Source organism: Hemitrygon akajei, chromosome 2, assembly GCF_048418815.1.
Source record: "Hemitrygon akajei chromosome 2, sHemAka1.3, whole genome shotgun sequence".
Classification (NCBI taxonomy): Eukaryota; Metazoa; Chordata; class Chondrichthyes; order Myliobatiformes; family Dasyatidae; genus Hemitrygon; species Hemitrygon akajei.
The window spans coordinates 178442477-178460609 of NC_133125.1; the positions used below are offsets into that span (position 1 = coordinate 178442477).

General features: G+C 43.6%; 1 protein-coding gene and 1 long non-coding RNA gene across 2 annotated transcripts in view; one reads left to right on the forward strand and one right to left on the reverse strand.

Moving 5' to 3' along the window:
• LOC140718815 (uncharacterized) overlaps nt 1-18133 on the reverse strand; it is a 212423-nt gene that overhangs the window by 39628 nt on the left and 154662 nt on the right. The window contains exons 8-11 of the mRNA XM_073033001.1: nt 12283-12384; nt 10376-10480; nt 4300-4410; nt 576-650 (exon numbers count right to left, since the gene is read on the reverse strand). Of these exons, the coding sequence (XP_072889102.1) occupies nt 576-650; nt 4300-4410; nt 10376-10480; nt 12283-12384 (393 nt within the window). The remainder of the gene's footprint in view (nt 1-575; nt 651-4299; nt 4411-10375; nt 10481-12282; nt 12385-18133) is intronic.
• The window catches only part of LOC140718837 (uncharacterized), a 49378-nt gene that overhangs the window by 2172 nt on the left and 29073 nt on the right, over nt 1-18133 (forward strand). The window contains exon 2 of the long non-coding RNA XR_012096807.1: nt 6601-6683. This is a non-coding gene — a long non-coding RNA (uncharacterized lncRNA). The remainder of the gene's footprint in view (nt 1-6600; nt 6684-18133) is intronic.

The window sequence follows — 18133 nt, forward strand, 5'->3', positions numbered from 1 at the left end:
TTAAGTGCATATTTTACATCTGTATTTACTCAGCAGACAGACACAGACGCTATAGAAGCAAAGCAAAATGGCATCAACTTCATGGACTCTATACAGACTACAGGCAGTGGATAGTTGCCTGTCTGACTGGAGGCCTGTGACCAGTGGAGGGCCGAGGGACTGGCGTTGGGTCCGTTGTTTGTCATCTATATCATCTATCTGGCTAGTTCTGACAAAGATAAACAGAGAAAGCAAGTTACCAAATGTTACTGAATTCAATACCGAGTCCAGAAAGGAATGACATGCTCTGAGATTATGTTCAGAAATACAATCTGACTTTGCATAATTTGTCTATAATTGTCTGAAATTTTGTGTGGCCAGTTTTTCTGAACAGAGATTTAAACTAAAATGGACATTCAGATATTTTAAACCTCCAGCAGGTTCCCAGTCCTCAGCTGTGGGGCCAAGGACTGTATGTGTTTGTGGTCCAGATGAAGCAGCTCACAATGTTCTGACAGAGACACTTCATTCTATCCCTCTGCTCAGTACCAAGTACATCATTTCATGTAAGTACAGAATTATGTTCGAGCACTTACCTGGAATCGAATTGCTGACAGAAATGCCAAGTAAGAATACCAGGTTAAAGAAACCAGTTTGGAAGATCACCCAATCTAAAAGAAAGAAATAAAAACCGTTTGAAATTCTCAGAATCAGAATTCAGACTCAGGATAATCATCAGTGACATGTGTCATGAAATTTGTTGTTTCTTGGCAACAGTACAGAGCAATAAATGAAATAGACTATAAATTACAATATATATAGTTGTGAAAAAGAGAGCGAAATAGTGAGGTTGTCTTCATGGGTTCACGGACCGTTCAGAAATCTGATGACAGAGGGGATGAAGCTGTTCCTAAATCATTGAATGTGTGTCTTCAGGCTCCTGTGCCTCCTCCCTGATGGTAGTAATCCCCCTGAGTTTCAATCTACACAACTGTTACGTACCCTTGACACGTAACAGTGGTGTACTTGTCACGTGACAGGTGTTGAAGCTATACTGGACTTGAGGTAATGGTCTTGTGATGGTGGAGTGACGTCATTTTCCTGCCAGTAGAGGTCATGTGACAGGTTTTTTTTTACACAGGGTATAAAAGGAGGACCTCTCCCTGTGAGGAGGGGCAGTTCGTGGCTGGATTTGCCATGTTGACTTCATGCCACTGCGTGATTTAATGTTATGACGCAGTTAAGTTGAAAGATGAAGTTTTATCTAAAGCCTAAAGTTTAAAAGGTCATTGCCAGCAGTTTCTTTATAATACTGCTAGTTGTGAATCAGTGGAGAGTGAAGATCGGAGTTTGGGAGTTAAAAGATCGAGGAAAGTCGATTTCAACGGTGGAACAGGTTCGACCTTGTTTGATCCTCATTCGGAAGGAATTCGTTGGCTGTACTCGTGTTAATCCCTGTGAATAGCAGAAAGGATCGAGTACAGCTTTGTAAAGGAAAGGTCAGTGCCTTTAAGCCATTTCATTCTTCATCTCCCTAAATTCTTCGTGGGAAAAGTTTGATTTGGAATCGAAACAACACGACATGAAGGAGAATTTAAATCGCCTTAAAAAGTCTCTCCCTTAAATGGACTGTAAATATTTTGAACTTTTGGCAATACTACTTTAAGAACTGTTTTTGCAACATCGCTTTAAGAACTGTTTAAGCTTCCTTGCTTTAAGAACTGTTTAATCTGCTGCACAGCAGCTGATTTCCGGTTATGTGAGTGATTTGTTTACTTTTGGGGATTTGTTTTTCAGTGTTTAATAAATGTTCTGTTTGTTATAAAAACTCCTGCCTCACTCATATATTTATTGTTGCTGAATCCGTAACACAACTTTTTCAAAACTTGCATCAATGAAGTGCTGTAGTGAACAGAGATGAACCTGGGCTTGGTCAGGTTCATTGTGATATTCAGTGTCCTAACATGAGGCAATCAACCAGCTCAGAACTGGACCAGACATTCAAGCATTGGACTGAAGGAGGTTCAGAGAGCTCTCACACACTGGCAACAAGTGGAGAGACCAGGGAGGGACCAAAAGCATCTTCTGGTTCCCTCTGGAAACACTACATTTGATAACTTACTGACCCACAGGCATCACATGTGGAAATGACAGGTACTCTGTAGTTTGTCCGTGTGTACATCCAGTGGATGGGATGTCAGGCCACTGTAAATCAGTTCTGCTGAATTATCCCAGTGACCTGGAAGACTGCAATTAAACATTTTGCCAGTGACTGAGTTCCATGTCTGACAGTACAGCCTGTTCTGATGCAGAGAATCACAACATCACTGTTTCCAGCTGTTCAATGGCATCGGACAGTGTTCTGGTTCAAATTGAAAACTGAACTCCACGAGGATGCAGGCTGAACAGTCCACATGCTGGAACATTTTATGTAGACGTGTTGAAAGATTATCCTGAATGTAAAAATAATCCCTTAGTTCCATCCTTTAACTTTTGCAGCAACTTATCAGGATGCCATGATGGTTGTGATCGAGATCATACATCTGTCTCTGCTCCTTCAATCTGCCCACAGGATCAACCCTTCAAAATGTTACACAGCACTCCAGTACTGAAAATTGTATCTGTCTCCAGATTCATCTGTCTCTATATTCTACCCCATCTCCTTGCCAAGTTTCACATCCACACATCACCCTCACCCATACTCTCCTGCCGTTTCTTGGTATCTTTGTATAAAGCAATCACGTTTGCTGTTGTCCAATTTAATGGAAACTTTTCAGAATAGGGAGAACATTTAAATTGCTGCATGAAGTATGTCATTAGCTGCCTCTTTCAGACCCCAGGATGAGGTCCATCTGGATATCCAACTTGTCAGATGGCAGCTCCAACAACTGACTCAGTATTTCTTCCCTGGTGATTGTAAATTTCTCAGATTTGTTGCTCTACACTGGTTCTCACTCAGAATACAGCTCGATGCTCATCAATACTTTCAGAAACCTCTGACTTTCCAACTCGCTTCCCCTTCCTCTCTGCAGTCTATAAACCTTTATATTTCTGTTCTAATCCCCTCCTTCTCAGCAAGCTTGATCTTTGTGCTTTCAGCAAATTGTTCTTTATCTCTGAATTTACCCCCTAAAGCTCACCACATTTCCTTAAGATAGATAGATAGATAGATAGATACTTTATTCATCCCCATGGGGAAATTCAACCTTTTTTCCAATGTCCCATACACTTGTTGTAGCAAAAACTAATTACATACAATACTTAACTCAGTAATAATATGATATGCATCTAAATCACTAACTCAAAAAGCATTAATAATAGCTTTAAAAAAAAAGTTCTTAAGTCCTGGCAGTTGAATTGTAAAGCCTAATGGCATTGGGGAGTATTGACCTCTTCATCCTGTCTGAGGAGCATTGCATCGATAGTAACCTGTCGCTGAAACTGCTTCTCTGTCTCTGGATGGTGCTATGTAGAGGATGTTCAGGGTTTTCCATAATTGACCGTAGCCTACTCAGCGCCCTTCGCTCAGCTACCTTCAAGCTTTTCTTTGACACCCCACTGTCTGACCGAGCCTGGGGTCATCTGCCCTCATCTTGCTTTACTTGGCTTGGTGACAGACTTCATTTGGTCATTTGCCTGTGAAACAGCCAGGGGCATTTACTGTACAAACATTGATTCTATTCTTGGACAACTTTAGCCTCTACGGTGAAGTAGATCTCAAACTGAACTTAGCCAGGACTTGCTTGAATTCGGCCATGAGGAAGGAATGTCAATATTTTGAACCCTGGATAGTTTACAACTTGGAGAGGAAGAGGGGGAATGTGTTCCCTTATGCTGACTATCTGGAAGGTGCTGTTAAAAACAAAACTGTTGCAAATATCCAGGAAAGATCGGTGAGAGGCCTCCCAACACTGAATTCTATCGAGGGTCAGAGGGATACCTATCATGCAAACACCTCACCATCACTGGGATAAAGGGGATTCTGTCCCTCATTCCTCAGCTGATTTCATTTTGAAGTTGAACAACACCACGTGTCAAACACCAGACAGCTGAGATAACTTCCTCTCAACCCGACGTCTTCTAAAGATCCCTCTGGAGTCAGGTAAGAGATGGTATCACTGTGAAGCAACACTTCACAACTGGGTGAAAAATGATGCAGTTTCATCCCACAGATCACAGTGTGTCGGGGGGGGGGGGTGGTTCTATGGGTGAAGGGGGATGATTTTTCAAGTTTTCATTTCATTAATGTCATCATTAAAATTAATCACAAATTACTTGGAGAGATAACTGGAGCTCATAGACAAAGGTAAAGTCACATACCGTCAAACTTCTTCTTGTAGATCAAGTAAAACAGAAGCAGAACATTCACCAATGGCAACATCAGGCCAACGAACTGCAAACCATCATTTAAAGTGTCCTTGATGGAATAACCTGCAAGTGAAAATAAATTCAAATAAGAAAACATGTAAAAATTCACCAGAAAAATGACCACAACAGCTGCACAATGTTGCAAACAACCAAACTGTTCCACTTTCACCCTGCAGAGACGGGCATGTGCCAACCTCTGCCCAGTCTTATCGACTGCATGTCCTGTACGGTGGGAAACCTGGAACAGACAATTCACGAGCCTGATCAGTTGTCCTCAGAGGTCTCCAGTCCAATCTTTCCAGGTCACCTCCTGCCAATATTCTGCCCCAGCTGCTCCTTCTGGTGTTGCAATGGCCACTCCTCTGGGAGTGCACTACACTGACCCACATGATCCAGGGTTTGATCTTCCCAACTTCCACAACAATTGGTTATGGAGTTACCCCACAATTTCACTGGAAAGTCACTGAAACTCTCAACCCCTGGCTCGATTCCACATTTTGTCACAAAAGTTCTCCCACTCATTTAGCCAGAGGAGCTCAGGCTGATATCCACAATCTGGTCAGGGGCACATTCGAGGAGAGAAAGTCTCCTTGTGAAGGGCAGGTTGATGCCCAGACAGCTGACTGACACCTGCATATCAGACTTATTGTCACCAGCTACTTTATTTCAGATATCAGGGTCTGATGTTGCATCGTGCCAGGAACAGGAGTGTGTCTGACAGCTCTTTACATTCTTCATATCGTTTCAATGACGTCACACAGGAACTGAAAAATTCAGCCAACTCCTGTGAGCAGGGGCAGAGTGAACTTCTCCACGTGAGAAACAGAACCTGTAATCTCACAGCATCTTTTACCAGTCTCTGGTCCAGACAGTGAAGTACTTTAAGTGCAGTCACTGTTGGAGGGAATGAGACTCAGTTTGTACTGAGTAAGGCTGAACAAACAGTTACATAAAAGCTGGCTTTGTGATGTTGGTTAACAGAATTATTTTTCCAATACTGGGAAGAAATCCTTTGCTCTTTTGGAAATAACACCAAAGGATCATTTACACCTTCCCGAAAAAGGTAGATGGGACTCTGGCTTAATGTCTCATCCAAAAGTGGAGATCTCTCAATGTGCAACACTTCCTCAACACTGGTTCTGAGAATGTGGGTGATGCTGGTAAAGCCACAGATATTCCCTGTCCGTTTACCCTGACAGGGGGATGGTGAGCCTCCCACTGGAACCTCTGTTGTTCTCATGGTGATGATGGGTGTTGGTCTGTTGTTTAAGAGGGGCAGCAAGGACAAGCCCGGGAACTACAGCCCGGTCAGCCTGACATCAGTGGTGGGGAAGTTACTGGAGGGAATTCTGAGGGACAGGATCTACCAGGATTTCATTAGACAGAATCTGATTAGGAGGAGACATAGATAGATAGATAGATAGATACTTTATTCATCCCCATGGGGAAATTCAACTTTTTTTCCAATGTCCCATACACTTGCTGTAGCAAAACTAATTACATACAATACTTAACTCAGTAAAAAAAAAATATGATATGCATCTAAATCACCGTCTCAAAAAGCATTAATAGCTTTAAAAGGTTCTTAAGTCCTGGAGGTAGAATTGTAAAGCCTAATGGCATTGGGGAGTATTGACCTCTTCATCCTGTCTGAGGAGCATTGCATCGATAGTAACCTGTCACTGAAACTGCTTCTCTGTCTCTGGATGGTGCTATGTAGAGGATGTTCAGAGTTATCCATAATTGACCGTAGCCTACTCAGCTACTCATAGCTTTATGTACAGGAAGTCATGGTTGATGAATCATTCAGAGTTTTTTTTGAAGAGATAACCAAAAGGGTAGATAGGACAATGAATGTTATCTATTTTAACATGATCCTGACATGAATCCAGGGGTTTCCGGGGGATTCAAATTGGCTCCGAGGTAGAAAATTGTTTTCCATTATAGAAGCTGGTGACTCATGGTGTGATGCAGTTATCAGTGTAGGGACTCTTGTTATTTGATATTTTTATCAGTGATTTGGATGCAAAAACACAAGGCTTGATCAATAAGTTTGCGTATTACACAAAATTAGGAGTTGTCGTTGATAGTGAGGGCGGCTATTGTGGGTTGCAGGGGGATTTTTGACCGTTTAGAGAAGCGGGCTGAGGAGTGTCAAATGGATTTCAAATCTAATGGAACCTTCTCCCAAATCAAGAGAACTTGAGAAAATTAATACTGATCATGAATTATATCTGTAGTTTGTTCTTTTAGACCCCAGGATGAAGTCCATCTTGACCTGGGACTTGACAGATGGAAGCTCTGACAATGTGCTCAGTACCTCTTCCCTGGTGATGGTAATGTACCCAGTTTACTGTCCCACATGGTTCTCCCTCAGACAATGGCTCAATATTAAAATGCTGATCTGTTCTTTCAGACCCCTCTGACTTTACATTTCACTCCCCGTCTCTCTCAGTCTACAAGTTTCTGTATTTCTGCATCCCTTTCCTCCCGTCCACCTGAGACAACCTGATCGCCATCACTTTGTGCTTCGAGCTGTCTTGTTCCTTATCTTGAATTTACCCCCAATAAAGCTCTCTATCCCTCCCTGATCCACTAAACTCTTCTTTAATACACAACTCCCCGACTAAACCTGGGGTCACCTGCCCTTTTCCTGATTCCTGTCTCTCGGAGACAGACTTCATTTGGTAATTTGACTGTGAATCAGCAGAGAACATTTACACTACAAACACCAGTAGCTACTGGTACTGTTCTTGGATAACTATAGTCTGTGTGGTTACATTATTCTCAAAGTGAACTTAGCCAGGACTTGCAAAAGTTAGGCCATGAGGAAGGAATGTCAATATTTTGAACTTTGAATGGTTTATAACTGGAGGAGGAAGAGGGAGAAGGTGGTGTTCCCTTGCATTAATTCACTGGAAGGTGTTGTTGAAAACAAAAATCAGAATCAGGTTTATTATCACCGACATGTGACGTGAAATTTGTTAACTTAGCAGCAGCAGTTCACTGCAATACATAAAATAGAAGAAAATAAATAATAATAAATAAGTCAATCTTATTCAGTATACTTTATACAGTAAACGTATATTGAATGGATTAAATTCATGCAAATACACAGAAATACTATACAGTTGGCTCTCCTTATCCACGGGGGTTTGGTTCTGTTACCCACCGCGGATACCAAAATGCACGGATGCTGAAATCCCTTATATAAAAAGGCGTAGTATTTACATATAACCTACGCACATCCTCCCGTACACTTTAAATCATCTCTAGATTACTTATAATACCTAATACAATGTAAACACTATGTAAATAGTTGTTATACTGGATTGTTTAGGGAATAATGACAAGAGTTTCTTGAGCTCTTCTGGGAACGCTGATGCTGCCTCGGCACCAGCCGATCCCGATTCTCCCGTGATCTTTAAGTTCTTGAGGCTGTAGCGCTTTACAGAGTTAGCCAGCATCTCTTACTCTCACTCTCCTCAACCCCGTCAGAGTAGTGCTTAGAGACTAAGTGCTTTTTCACGTATAATTTTGCCATCGACGGGGATATGCTTCTGTGACATGTCCTCTAGCCACACACTTAATGCTTTCTCAGTCACGAACCAGAGAGGCCATTTTTGCCGTTGTCGGGGCAGAACTAACACTTCCATGAATTTCAGCTTCTTTCTGCTTTATGGTGTGAATGTTCGATTCATTCTTACGGCCACTTCCGCAAGCGACATGCCACTTTTCAAAAGATCTGAGATTTCTACTCTCTCGGCGAGAGATAGCACTTTACGCTCCCTCTTAGCCTTTGAGGAATTGCTTTGTCCACTTAATTGCTTTTTAGGAGCCATTTTTTCACAGAAACAAAGTCGCGACCAAATGAGATGCGAGGTGAACAACGCTCAAACAATGAGTGCTGGAGAGTGAACTTCCGGGTTTTCCCGATCAGCGGTTGGTTGAATCCGCGCATGTGGATCCTGCGGATAAGGAGGGCCGACTGTATATTAAAAAAAAGTGAGGTCGTGTCCAGGGTTCAATGTCCTTTTAGGAATCGGATGGCAGAGGGGAAGAATCTGTTCCTGAATCACTGAGTGTGTGCCTTCAGGCTTCTGTACCTCCTACCTGATGGTAACTGTGAGAAACGGGCATGGCCTGGGTGCTGAGGGTCCTTAATAATGGACGCTGCCTTTCTGAGACACCGCAGCCTGAAGATGTCCTGGCTACCTTGTAGGCTGGTAACCAAGATGGAGCTGACTAAATTTACAACCCTTTGCAGCTTCTTTCGGTACTGTGCAGTAGACTTCTATAGAAGTTTTTCAGTGTATTTGTTCACATACCAAATCTATTTAAACTCCTAATGAAGTATCGCCACTGTCTTGCCTTCTTTATAACTGCATCAACATGTTGGGACCAGGTTAGATCCTCAGAGATCTTGACACCCAGGAACTTGAAGCTGCTCACTCTCTCCACTTCTGATCCCTCTATGAGGATTGGTATGTGTTCCTTCGTCTTACCCTTCCGAAAGTCCACAATCAGCTCTTTCGTCTTACTGACTTTGAGTGCCAGGTTGTTGTTGCAGTACCACTCCACGAGTTGGCATATCTCACTCCTGTACACCCTCTCATCACCACCTGAGATTCTACCAACAATGGTCGTATCATTAGCAAATTTATAGATGATATTTGAGCTATGCCTAGCCACACAGTCATGAATATATAGAGAGTAGAGCAATGGGCTTAGCACACACCACTGAGGTACACCAGTATTGATCACCAGCGAGGAGATGTTATCATCAATCCACACAGATTGTGGTCTTCCGGTTAGGAAGTCGAGGATCCAATTGCAGAGGGAGGTACAGAGGCCCAGGTTCTGCAACTTCTCAATCAGGAATGTGGGAATGATGGTATTAAATGCTGAGCTATAGTCGATGAACAGCATCGTTACATATGTGCTTCTGTTGTCCAGTTGGTCTAAAGCCGTGTGGAGAGCCATTGAGATTGCATCTGCCCTTGACCTATTGTGGCAAAAGGAAAATTCCAACGGGTCCAGGTCCTTGCTGAGGCAGGAGTTCAGTCTCGTCATGACCAACCTCTCAAAGCATTTCATCACTGTTGATGTGAGTGCTACCGGGCAATCATCATTAAGGCAGTTCACGTTATTCTTCTAAGGCTCTGGTATAATTGTTGCCTTTTTGAAGCAAGTGGGAACATCTGCCGTAGCAGTGAGAGATTGAAAATGTCCTTGAATACTCACGCCAGTTGGTTGGCACAGGTTTACAGAGCCTTACCAGGTACTCCATTGGGACCTTCCAACTTGCGAGGGTTCACTCTCTTTAAAGACAACTTAACATCGGCCTCTGAGACAGAGATCACAGGGTCACCAGGTGCAGCACTTTTAACCCCGATCTACAGCTACGCTTCCTCCGTGGGCGGTTCCATCCACAATCAGAGTTGTTTCTGTCAGTTTTCAGCAGCGATAGTTAGTTTAAATGCATTAAGACATCTTTGTTGACTGTACTGACCTTGGAAGTAGTTGTGCTTTTTAGCTGTATCAGTCTGAAACAAGAATATTTAATCAAATATCTAAGCAAGATTATTAACAGCCTGAAGGAGAGGCCTTCCCACACCCAACTGTATCAAGGATGAGAAAGGCCCCAAACACTCACTCACTCACCTCACCATCATTGGGATCCTTTACACCAACCTGATATGATGCTGAAATTTGACAACACCATGATCAAACACCAGTGAGCTGAGACACGTTCCTCTCCAGACTACTTTTTCTAAAGACCCTCTGGAGTCAGATCAGAGGCGACTCCAGAATCATTCCAGTGTGGTGACACTGTAAATCAGAATTTCATAACTGGGAAAAATGTCAGACAATTTCATCCCACAGGTCACAGGAATCTAGAGGGGTCGGTGGGGGTGAGGATTATTCAGCTTTTTTTCTTTTCTATCTTTTTATTAAAATGAGTCTAAAGTTACTTGGAGATGTGACTGGAGTTGATACACAAGTGTGAAAATACAATGACAGATACCTTTGTCCAAATACTCTTTTATGTTCCAACACATCAGAATTAAAATGAACACAACTGGCAGTAAGATTGATAAGACGATAGTGATGATTCCCGTGGTGGAAAGGCCTGTAATTAAAAACAAATTCAAATGAGTAAACCTGTAACAATTCATCAGGTAAATGACCATAACAGCTGCCTATTGATGCAAAGAACCAAACTATTCCACTTATCTCCACAGGGCAGGAGATGTACCAGCCTCTGCCCAGACTTGCTAACTTTGTCTACATGACTGAACCAACTGACTCTGCATGGCCTCCGATGTGGGATAACAACACGCTGACCTGTTATTCCAGACCTGAATTATTCCCTGCAGTCTAATCTATCCTTCTTGGATAATCTTGACTTCTCTAGTGCCTTTAACACCATCCAGCCCAAGATCTTAAGGCACAAACTAACGGAGATGGGAGTAGACTCTCACATGGTGGATTGGATAGTGGACTACTTGACAGATAGACCTCAGTATGTGTGGTTGGGAGACTGTAGGTCTGACACGGTGGTCAGCAGCACAGGAGCGCCGCAGGGAACCGTACTCTCTCCGGTCCTGTTCACCCTGTACACATCAGACTTCCAATATAACTCGGAGTCCTGCCATGTGCAGAAGTTCGCTGATGACACGGCCATAGTGGGGTGTGTCAGGAATGGACAGGAGGAGGAGTATAGGAAACTGATACAGGACTTTGTGATATGGTGCAACTCAAACTACCTGCGTCTCAATATCACCAAGACCAAGGAGATGGTGGTGGACTTTAGGAAATCTAGGCCTCATATGGAGCCAGTGATCATTAATGGAGAATGTGTGGAGCAGGTTAAGACCTACAAGTATCTGGGAGTACAGTTAGACGAGAAGCTAGACTGGACTGCCAACACAGATGCCTTGTGCAGGAAGGCACAGAGTCGACTGTACTTCCTTAGAAGGTTGGCGTCATTCAATGTCTGCAGTGAGATGCTGAAGATGTTCTATAGGTCAGTTGTGGAGAGCGCCCTCTTCTTTGTGGTGGCGTGTTGGGGAGGAAGCATTAAGAAGAGGGACGCCTCATGTCTTAATAAGCTGGTAAGGAAGGCGGGCGCTGTCGTGGGAAAAGTACTGGAGAGTTTAACATCGGTAGCTGAGCGAAGGGCGCTGAGTAGGCTACGGTCAATTATGGAAAACCCTGAACATCCTCTACATAGCACCATCCAGAGACAGAGAAGCAGTTTCAGCGACAGGTTACTATCGATGCAATGCTCCTCAGACAGGATGAAGAGGTCAATACTCCCCAATGCCATTAGGCTTTACAATTCAACTGCCAGGACTTAAGAACTTTTTTTAAAGCTATTATTAATGCTTTTTGAGTTAGTGATTTAGATGCATGGGGATGAATAAAGTATCTATCTACCTATCTATCTATCCTGGTCACTTGCTGTCAATATTCTGCACTGGCTGCATCTTCTGGTGTTCCAATGGCCACACCTTGAGGAGTGCACGACACTGCAGCCAGACATCCCACATGGTCCATGGTTTGACTCTCCTGACATCCACAACAATTGGTTATGCGGCTGTCTCACAATTTCACTGGAAACTCACCGAATCACCCAAGTTCCATCACTCAGTCCGGTTTACCTATGTGCCCTCCAGTGATTTATCTGACCTGTATGTGTTCAGCTGACCTGTGCTGTGTTTCTGGTGGTTCTGAACTGTTGATGTTTGGCCATTACCGTCTGAACCTCCAGCAGGTTTCCCTGCACCCAGTTGTGGGGCTGAGGACTGCAGATGCTGGTGGTCCTGATAAAGCATCTTACAATGTACTGACTGAGATACTCAATGCATTCCAACCACCCTGCAGAGAACTGAGTTCATCACTTTCATACAGGTTTATTTGATCACATACCAAAAGTCGTAGCGCTGACGATCCAGGAAATGACGAAACAATTGATGAGGACAACATCACAGACGGCTTTCAACTTCCTCCAAATTGTGATAATCTGAGAACCTTTTCAAAAATAAAAAGAAATTTACAACATTTGATAAGCAAACAACATAAATGATTTAACACATGCATCAATGGACAAATGTCCCGGTAACAGAGCTTGACTCAGGGTTGTTTCGATTGGTGATGATATTGCATGTCCTAAACATCAAGCAACCCAAACAACTCTGAAATGGATCAGATGTCAGAACTTTGGATTGAAGGAGGTTCAGGAGTTCACTCACCACTGCAGCAAATGGGGAGCTCAGAGAGACACAAAACACAGTTTGTGGCTGCTACCAGGATTTGTTTTACATTTGATAACTTAGATAAACCCTCAGCCAGTGACTGTGCATGTGGAAACAGATAGACTGCAGCTTCCCTCTGGACATGTCCAGCAGATAAGGCAACAGCCACTGTCGATATTCTCTGCTGTATTCCCTCATGATCTCAAGGGCTGAGACTGACATCAAGTTGCCAGTGTTAACAAAAACCAACCCCAGCTGTAACACTGAGGTTCCACTGTTTGACTGTGAATCCTGTTCTGATGCCGAGGACTGGAACAGCTGCTCACAGCATCAGTCAGTGGCTTATTCCAACATTGAAACTAAACAGCTCAAGGGTACAGGCTGAACTGTCCAAATGCTGGGATATTTAATACAGATAAGGGGAGAGGTTGTCCAGGACATCCAGTGGTGAGCAGTGCACACGATCCAAGGACACCTCTCTTGTAGTGGTTTTTGTTCATTTCCAATTGCTCTCAAGAAAGGGGGATGGAAGAGCTGGTTTCTTATTTTGCACCCACCACCTAAATTCCCACCCTCTTCAGACCCCACATTACTGAAAAAGAATTTCTCTCAATTTCCTCACAAATGCTCTTTCACATTCCCAAACTTACTATCCATATCGCAGGAGTTACTGAGGTGTTGAATCAAACCCTCTTCATATCACCAAATCTCTTTTCCCCATTATAACTATAACTCATTCACCTGAGACTCTGCCCATTGGCACAACTTCCATCACTATACACTCAAGATTAACAGGCCTGAACACCCGGTCTGATAAACTGGTTTAACTAATCACAAATAGATTCAGCTCTTGCCCACTGAACTGCTTGAAGATGAACTGGAATCCAAAGTTATCCCCCAGGTCATCACCTTGATGTTTTTCAACAATATGAACCAAACCGTGAATGCTTGTGTAAAAATAAAACAAACTGCATCAGGTCTCAACCTGAAATGTTCACAACCCCTTTACCTCAGACAAGAGAAAATCTGCAGATGCTGGAAATCCAAGGGATACACACAAAATGCTGGAGGAACTCGGCAGGCCAGGCAGGAAAAAGCAGAGTCGATGTTTCGGGCCGAAACCCTTCGGCAGGACCATTTTGCGTGTGCAACCCCTTTACCTTCACAGATGCTGCTGACCCACCGAGTTCCTCCAGCAACTTGTTTTCTGTTCCTGATCCCAGTGTCATCAGTCTCCTGTCTCCATGGAGACTTGTGGGTCTGACTATTCATCAGCCTCTCTCCTTTCTCTTTGTCCTTGTTGCCCCATCATGGAATTTTATCTCAGTCTGGATTTTATCCCACCACCTCCCCACATTAAAATTACCCATGAAGCATACCTTCCATTCATTACTAATTTACCTTCCAGCACTGAATGATCAGTCCTGTCAAATTTGTTAACATTCGGAACTGAAAGGGAAGGGAAGGTCTTTTTTGTGGGTTAATTTATTCTTTTACTTTCTTCTGGACATGTTTCTTGTAATTCTCTGCACATTGGGCGTTAGAGAGACTTTTTTCAGATATATGGGGTTAGTGTTTGTGTTTCTTTGTTTCATGGCTGCCTGTTCGGAGATGAATCTCAAGGTTGTATAATGTATACATACTTTGATAATAAAATGTACTTTGAATTTAAACACCGGCTCAGATAGTCTGGGGGGTTTCTCTCTTCGCGATGCTAATGCAGTGAGACTGCCCCTGGTTGCTGTGCTTTGTGTCTGTGAACTTTGCAGCTGTTTACTCTGTTAAAATGATTAAGTGAATACCGAGGCTTTGGGCCTACTCCAGGCTGCTCCAGGGATTTGGATCTAAAGACTCAATTTGGTTCGGAATGCTGTTGTTGTTGCTCGCTTCTATTGTTTATATGATTTGTTTTGGTGTTTCTGTTTCTCTTTCTCTCTGGGCACTGGGGAGTTGGTCTCATTTTCTTCAATTGGGTTCTTTCGAGTTCCTTGCTTTGTGACTGCCTGTAAGCAAACAAATCTCAACCTTGTATAATTTCTACATTCTTTGATAATAAATGCACTTTGAAACTTTGATCTTTGAAACTTAACCCATGACCTCTATTTGTAGATCCACCCAGCCTCAGTGGAAAAACCCTGCTTGTATTTACCCTATCTGTACCCTTCAAAATCTCTGTCAAATCTCTCCCCAAACTTCTACTTTCCAAGGAATAAAGTCCTAACTTATTCAATCTTTCCCTGTAACTCAGGTCCTCCAACATCCTTGCCAATTTTCTCTGCATTCTTTCAACCTTATTTACATCTTTCCTGTTGGTAGGTGACCAAAACTGCACACAGTGCTCCAAACTGGGCCTCACCAATTTCGTATACAACTTCAACATTTCATCCCACTCCTGTACTCAGTATATTGATTTAAGAGGACCAATGTGCCAAAAGGTTTCTTTATGACCCTCCCTCACTGTGACACCTCTTTCAATGAACTCTGGACCTGTATTCCCAGATGCCCTTGTTTTACCACACTCCTCAGTGCCCTACCATTCTCTGTGTAAGACCTGCCCTGGTTGGTCCTCCCAAAGTGCATCACCAAGCACTTGTCTGCATTAAATTCCATCTGTCATCATTCAGCCCATTTTTCCAGCTGGTCCAGATCCCCCCACAACCAATGACAGCCTTCCTCGCTGTCCACAACACCCCCACGCTTGGTGTCAGCCGCAAATTTACTGATCCAGTGAATCACATTATCAACCAGATTGTTGACATAGTTGACAAACAACAACAGACCCAGCACCGATCCCTGCGGAGATAAATTTTCAACACAAATTATAGTTCAAGAATAGTAGCAAAACCTCCAGCTCCTGGCATTAATATAATGAAAAGTACTTTCTCAAAATTATTTACTTCTCCCCTGTAGGTAGGTGACCAAAACTACACACAGTACTCCAAATTAGTCCTTACCAAAGTTTCAGACAACTTCAACCTAAGCATCTCCTGTACTCAATACATTGATTTATGAAGGCCAATGTGCCAAAAAGCTTTCTTTATGACCCTATCTACCCATGACACAGTCTCCAATGAATTATGGAACCTGTATTCCCAGATCCCTTTGTTCTCCCACATTCCTCAGTGCCCTCCCCTGCACCCCTAATCCTGGTGTAATCTGCATATTTACTGATCCTGTTAACCATATTATCATCCTGATCAGTGATATTGATGAGAAACAATGGACCCAGTGTTGATCCTGTGACACTCCACTAGTCACAGGCCTCCAGTCAGAGAGGCAACCACTGTCTGGCTTCTCCCACAAAGCCAATGTCTAATCAATTTACTATCTCATCCTGAAAGCCAAGCGACTGAACCTTTCTGACCAACCTTCTGGCCCCGAGCATTTCAGAGAAGGGTTACTCAACCTGTATATTGTGTTTGAGGCAGGAACATCAATAACACTTAAAAGGTCCCGGACCAGTCAGGTGTGGGGCCTTTAAGGCTCATCGCCATGTCTGAAAGTGAGGCCGGAGAGGGGAATCCAAGCCAGGCTGAAACACAGGGGGATGAGGCCTCCTCTACCCGGCATCCTGTTGGCAAATGTGCCGTCACTGGAGAACAAAATCACGGATCTGAGGGCAAGACTGCTGCATCAGAGGCAGCTGAGAGTCGGCTCAATTGTATGCTTTATGGAAACGTGGCTTTCTCCAGACACGCCGGATGCAGCAGACAGACCAGAGGGATTCACGATTCACAGAATGGACCCAACTGCTGACTCGGGGAAGGCAAAAGGAGAAGGTGTGTGTTTTATGGTTAACTCTCTGACATGAGTGGTTTGAGTGGTGGGTGATCTGGGAAGGGTCCAATGTAGCTGGAAGGTGGGATTTCATACGATCCATTACCAGCTGCTCAAAGCACTTCATGATTGTTGAGGTCAGTGCCACTGAGTGGTAATCAATTCGGCCAATTACTGTCTCTCTCGGACACTGAAATGATGGTGGCTGCCTGGAAACCTGCAGGGACAGTGAACTGTTTCAGAGAGATGTTAAAGATGTCTGTTAAGACCTGTGTTAGCTGGGTTGGACAATCCCTCTACATCCCACCAGGTCTGTTGTCTGGCCCTGCACCTTTGCATGGGGAATGAGAAACCACATTTGGTCAGATTACAGATTGATGAGCATCTGCAACCAGTCTGAGTTGGCATTGGGGACCAGGGTCGACCACGGGAAGAGTGAGGCCACGCTCTTCAGTAGTGGTCACCAACCCGTCGATCGCAATTGACTGGTTGATCTTGGAGACTTTCCCAGTAGATCCCGAAAAAAAATGAAAAATAAATACACAAATACTGTTGAGAGATTGTTTCTGGGTTGGGGGGTTTTAGTTCCGTTCTTTCTGCCCGGTGCACATGCGTGTAACTAATCGATCTGGGGTCGATCTTGCCTTTCACTAAGACCGAGGTAGGGGATCTTGGGCTTAAAAAGGTTGGTGACCTCTACTCTTCAGCATGGTTGTTATTCTGGGTGGGGGTCTGTGACTCGTGGTGTTTTGTAGGTATCTGTGCTGGGACCTCTGTTGCTTGTCATGCAGAAGTGACTTGGATGGAAATTTAGATGGTAACTTTTCTGATGACAAAAAAAGAATATTGAAAGAGTTGCAGACATTGTACAGATATTGTGTGCAGTTTTGTTTGAAGGATTTGGAGGCTTTGGAGAGGGTGCAGTAAAGCTTTACCAAGATGCAGCTTGGATTAGAGGGTATGAGCTACAACGAGAGATTGGGCTTGTTTGTTTTATCTGGAGTGTCAGAGGCTGAGGGGTGAGGCGGAATACCTGACAGAAGTTTATAAGATTATGAGAGGAGTAGATAGGGTAGACAGTCAGTCTTTCTCCCAGGGTGGAAATGTCGAAAACTAGAGGCTGTAGCTTGAAGGTCAATGGGAAAAAGTTTAAAGGAGATGTGCTGGGAAAATTATTTTACAGAGTGCCAAGTGTCTGGAGTGGGCTGCCAGGGGTGGGGGAGGCATTTAAAAGGCATTTAGACAGGCAGAAGAATCTGCAGGGGATGGAGGGATATGGATCGTGTTCAGGCAGAAAAATCTGCAGGGGATGGAGGGATATGGATCATGTTCAGGCAGAAGAATCTGCAGGGGATGGAGGGATATGGATCGTGTTCAGGCAGAAGAATCTGCAGGGGATGGAGGAATATGGATCGTGTTCAGGCAGAAGAATCTGCAGGGGATGGAGGGATATGGATCGTGTTCAGACAGAAGGAATGAGTTTGATTTGGTATCATGTTCACCACAGACACTCTGCCTCAGGGCCGGTTCCTGTGCTGTACTGTTCTACGTGAAAATCCTGAGGGTCTTGACAGAGTGTCAATTGTTCAAAGTTCAAAGTCAATTTTATTATCTAAGTACATAAATATCACCATATACAACCCTGAGATTCACTTTCTTGTGTGCTGCCCTGCAAATCTCTAGAATAGTAACGATAACAGGATCAATGAAAGATCAACCAGAGTGCAGAAGACAATAACTGCGCAAAT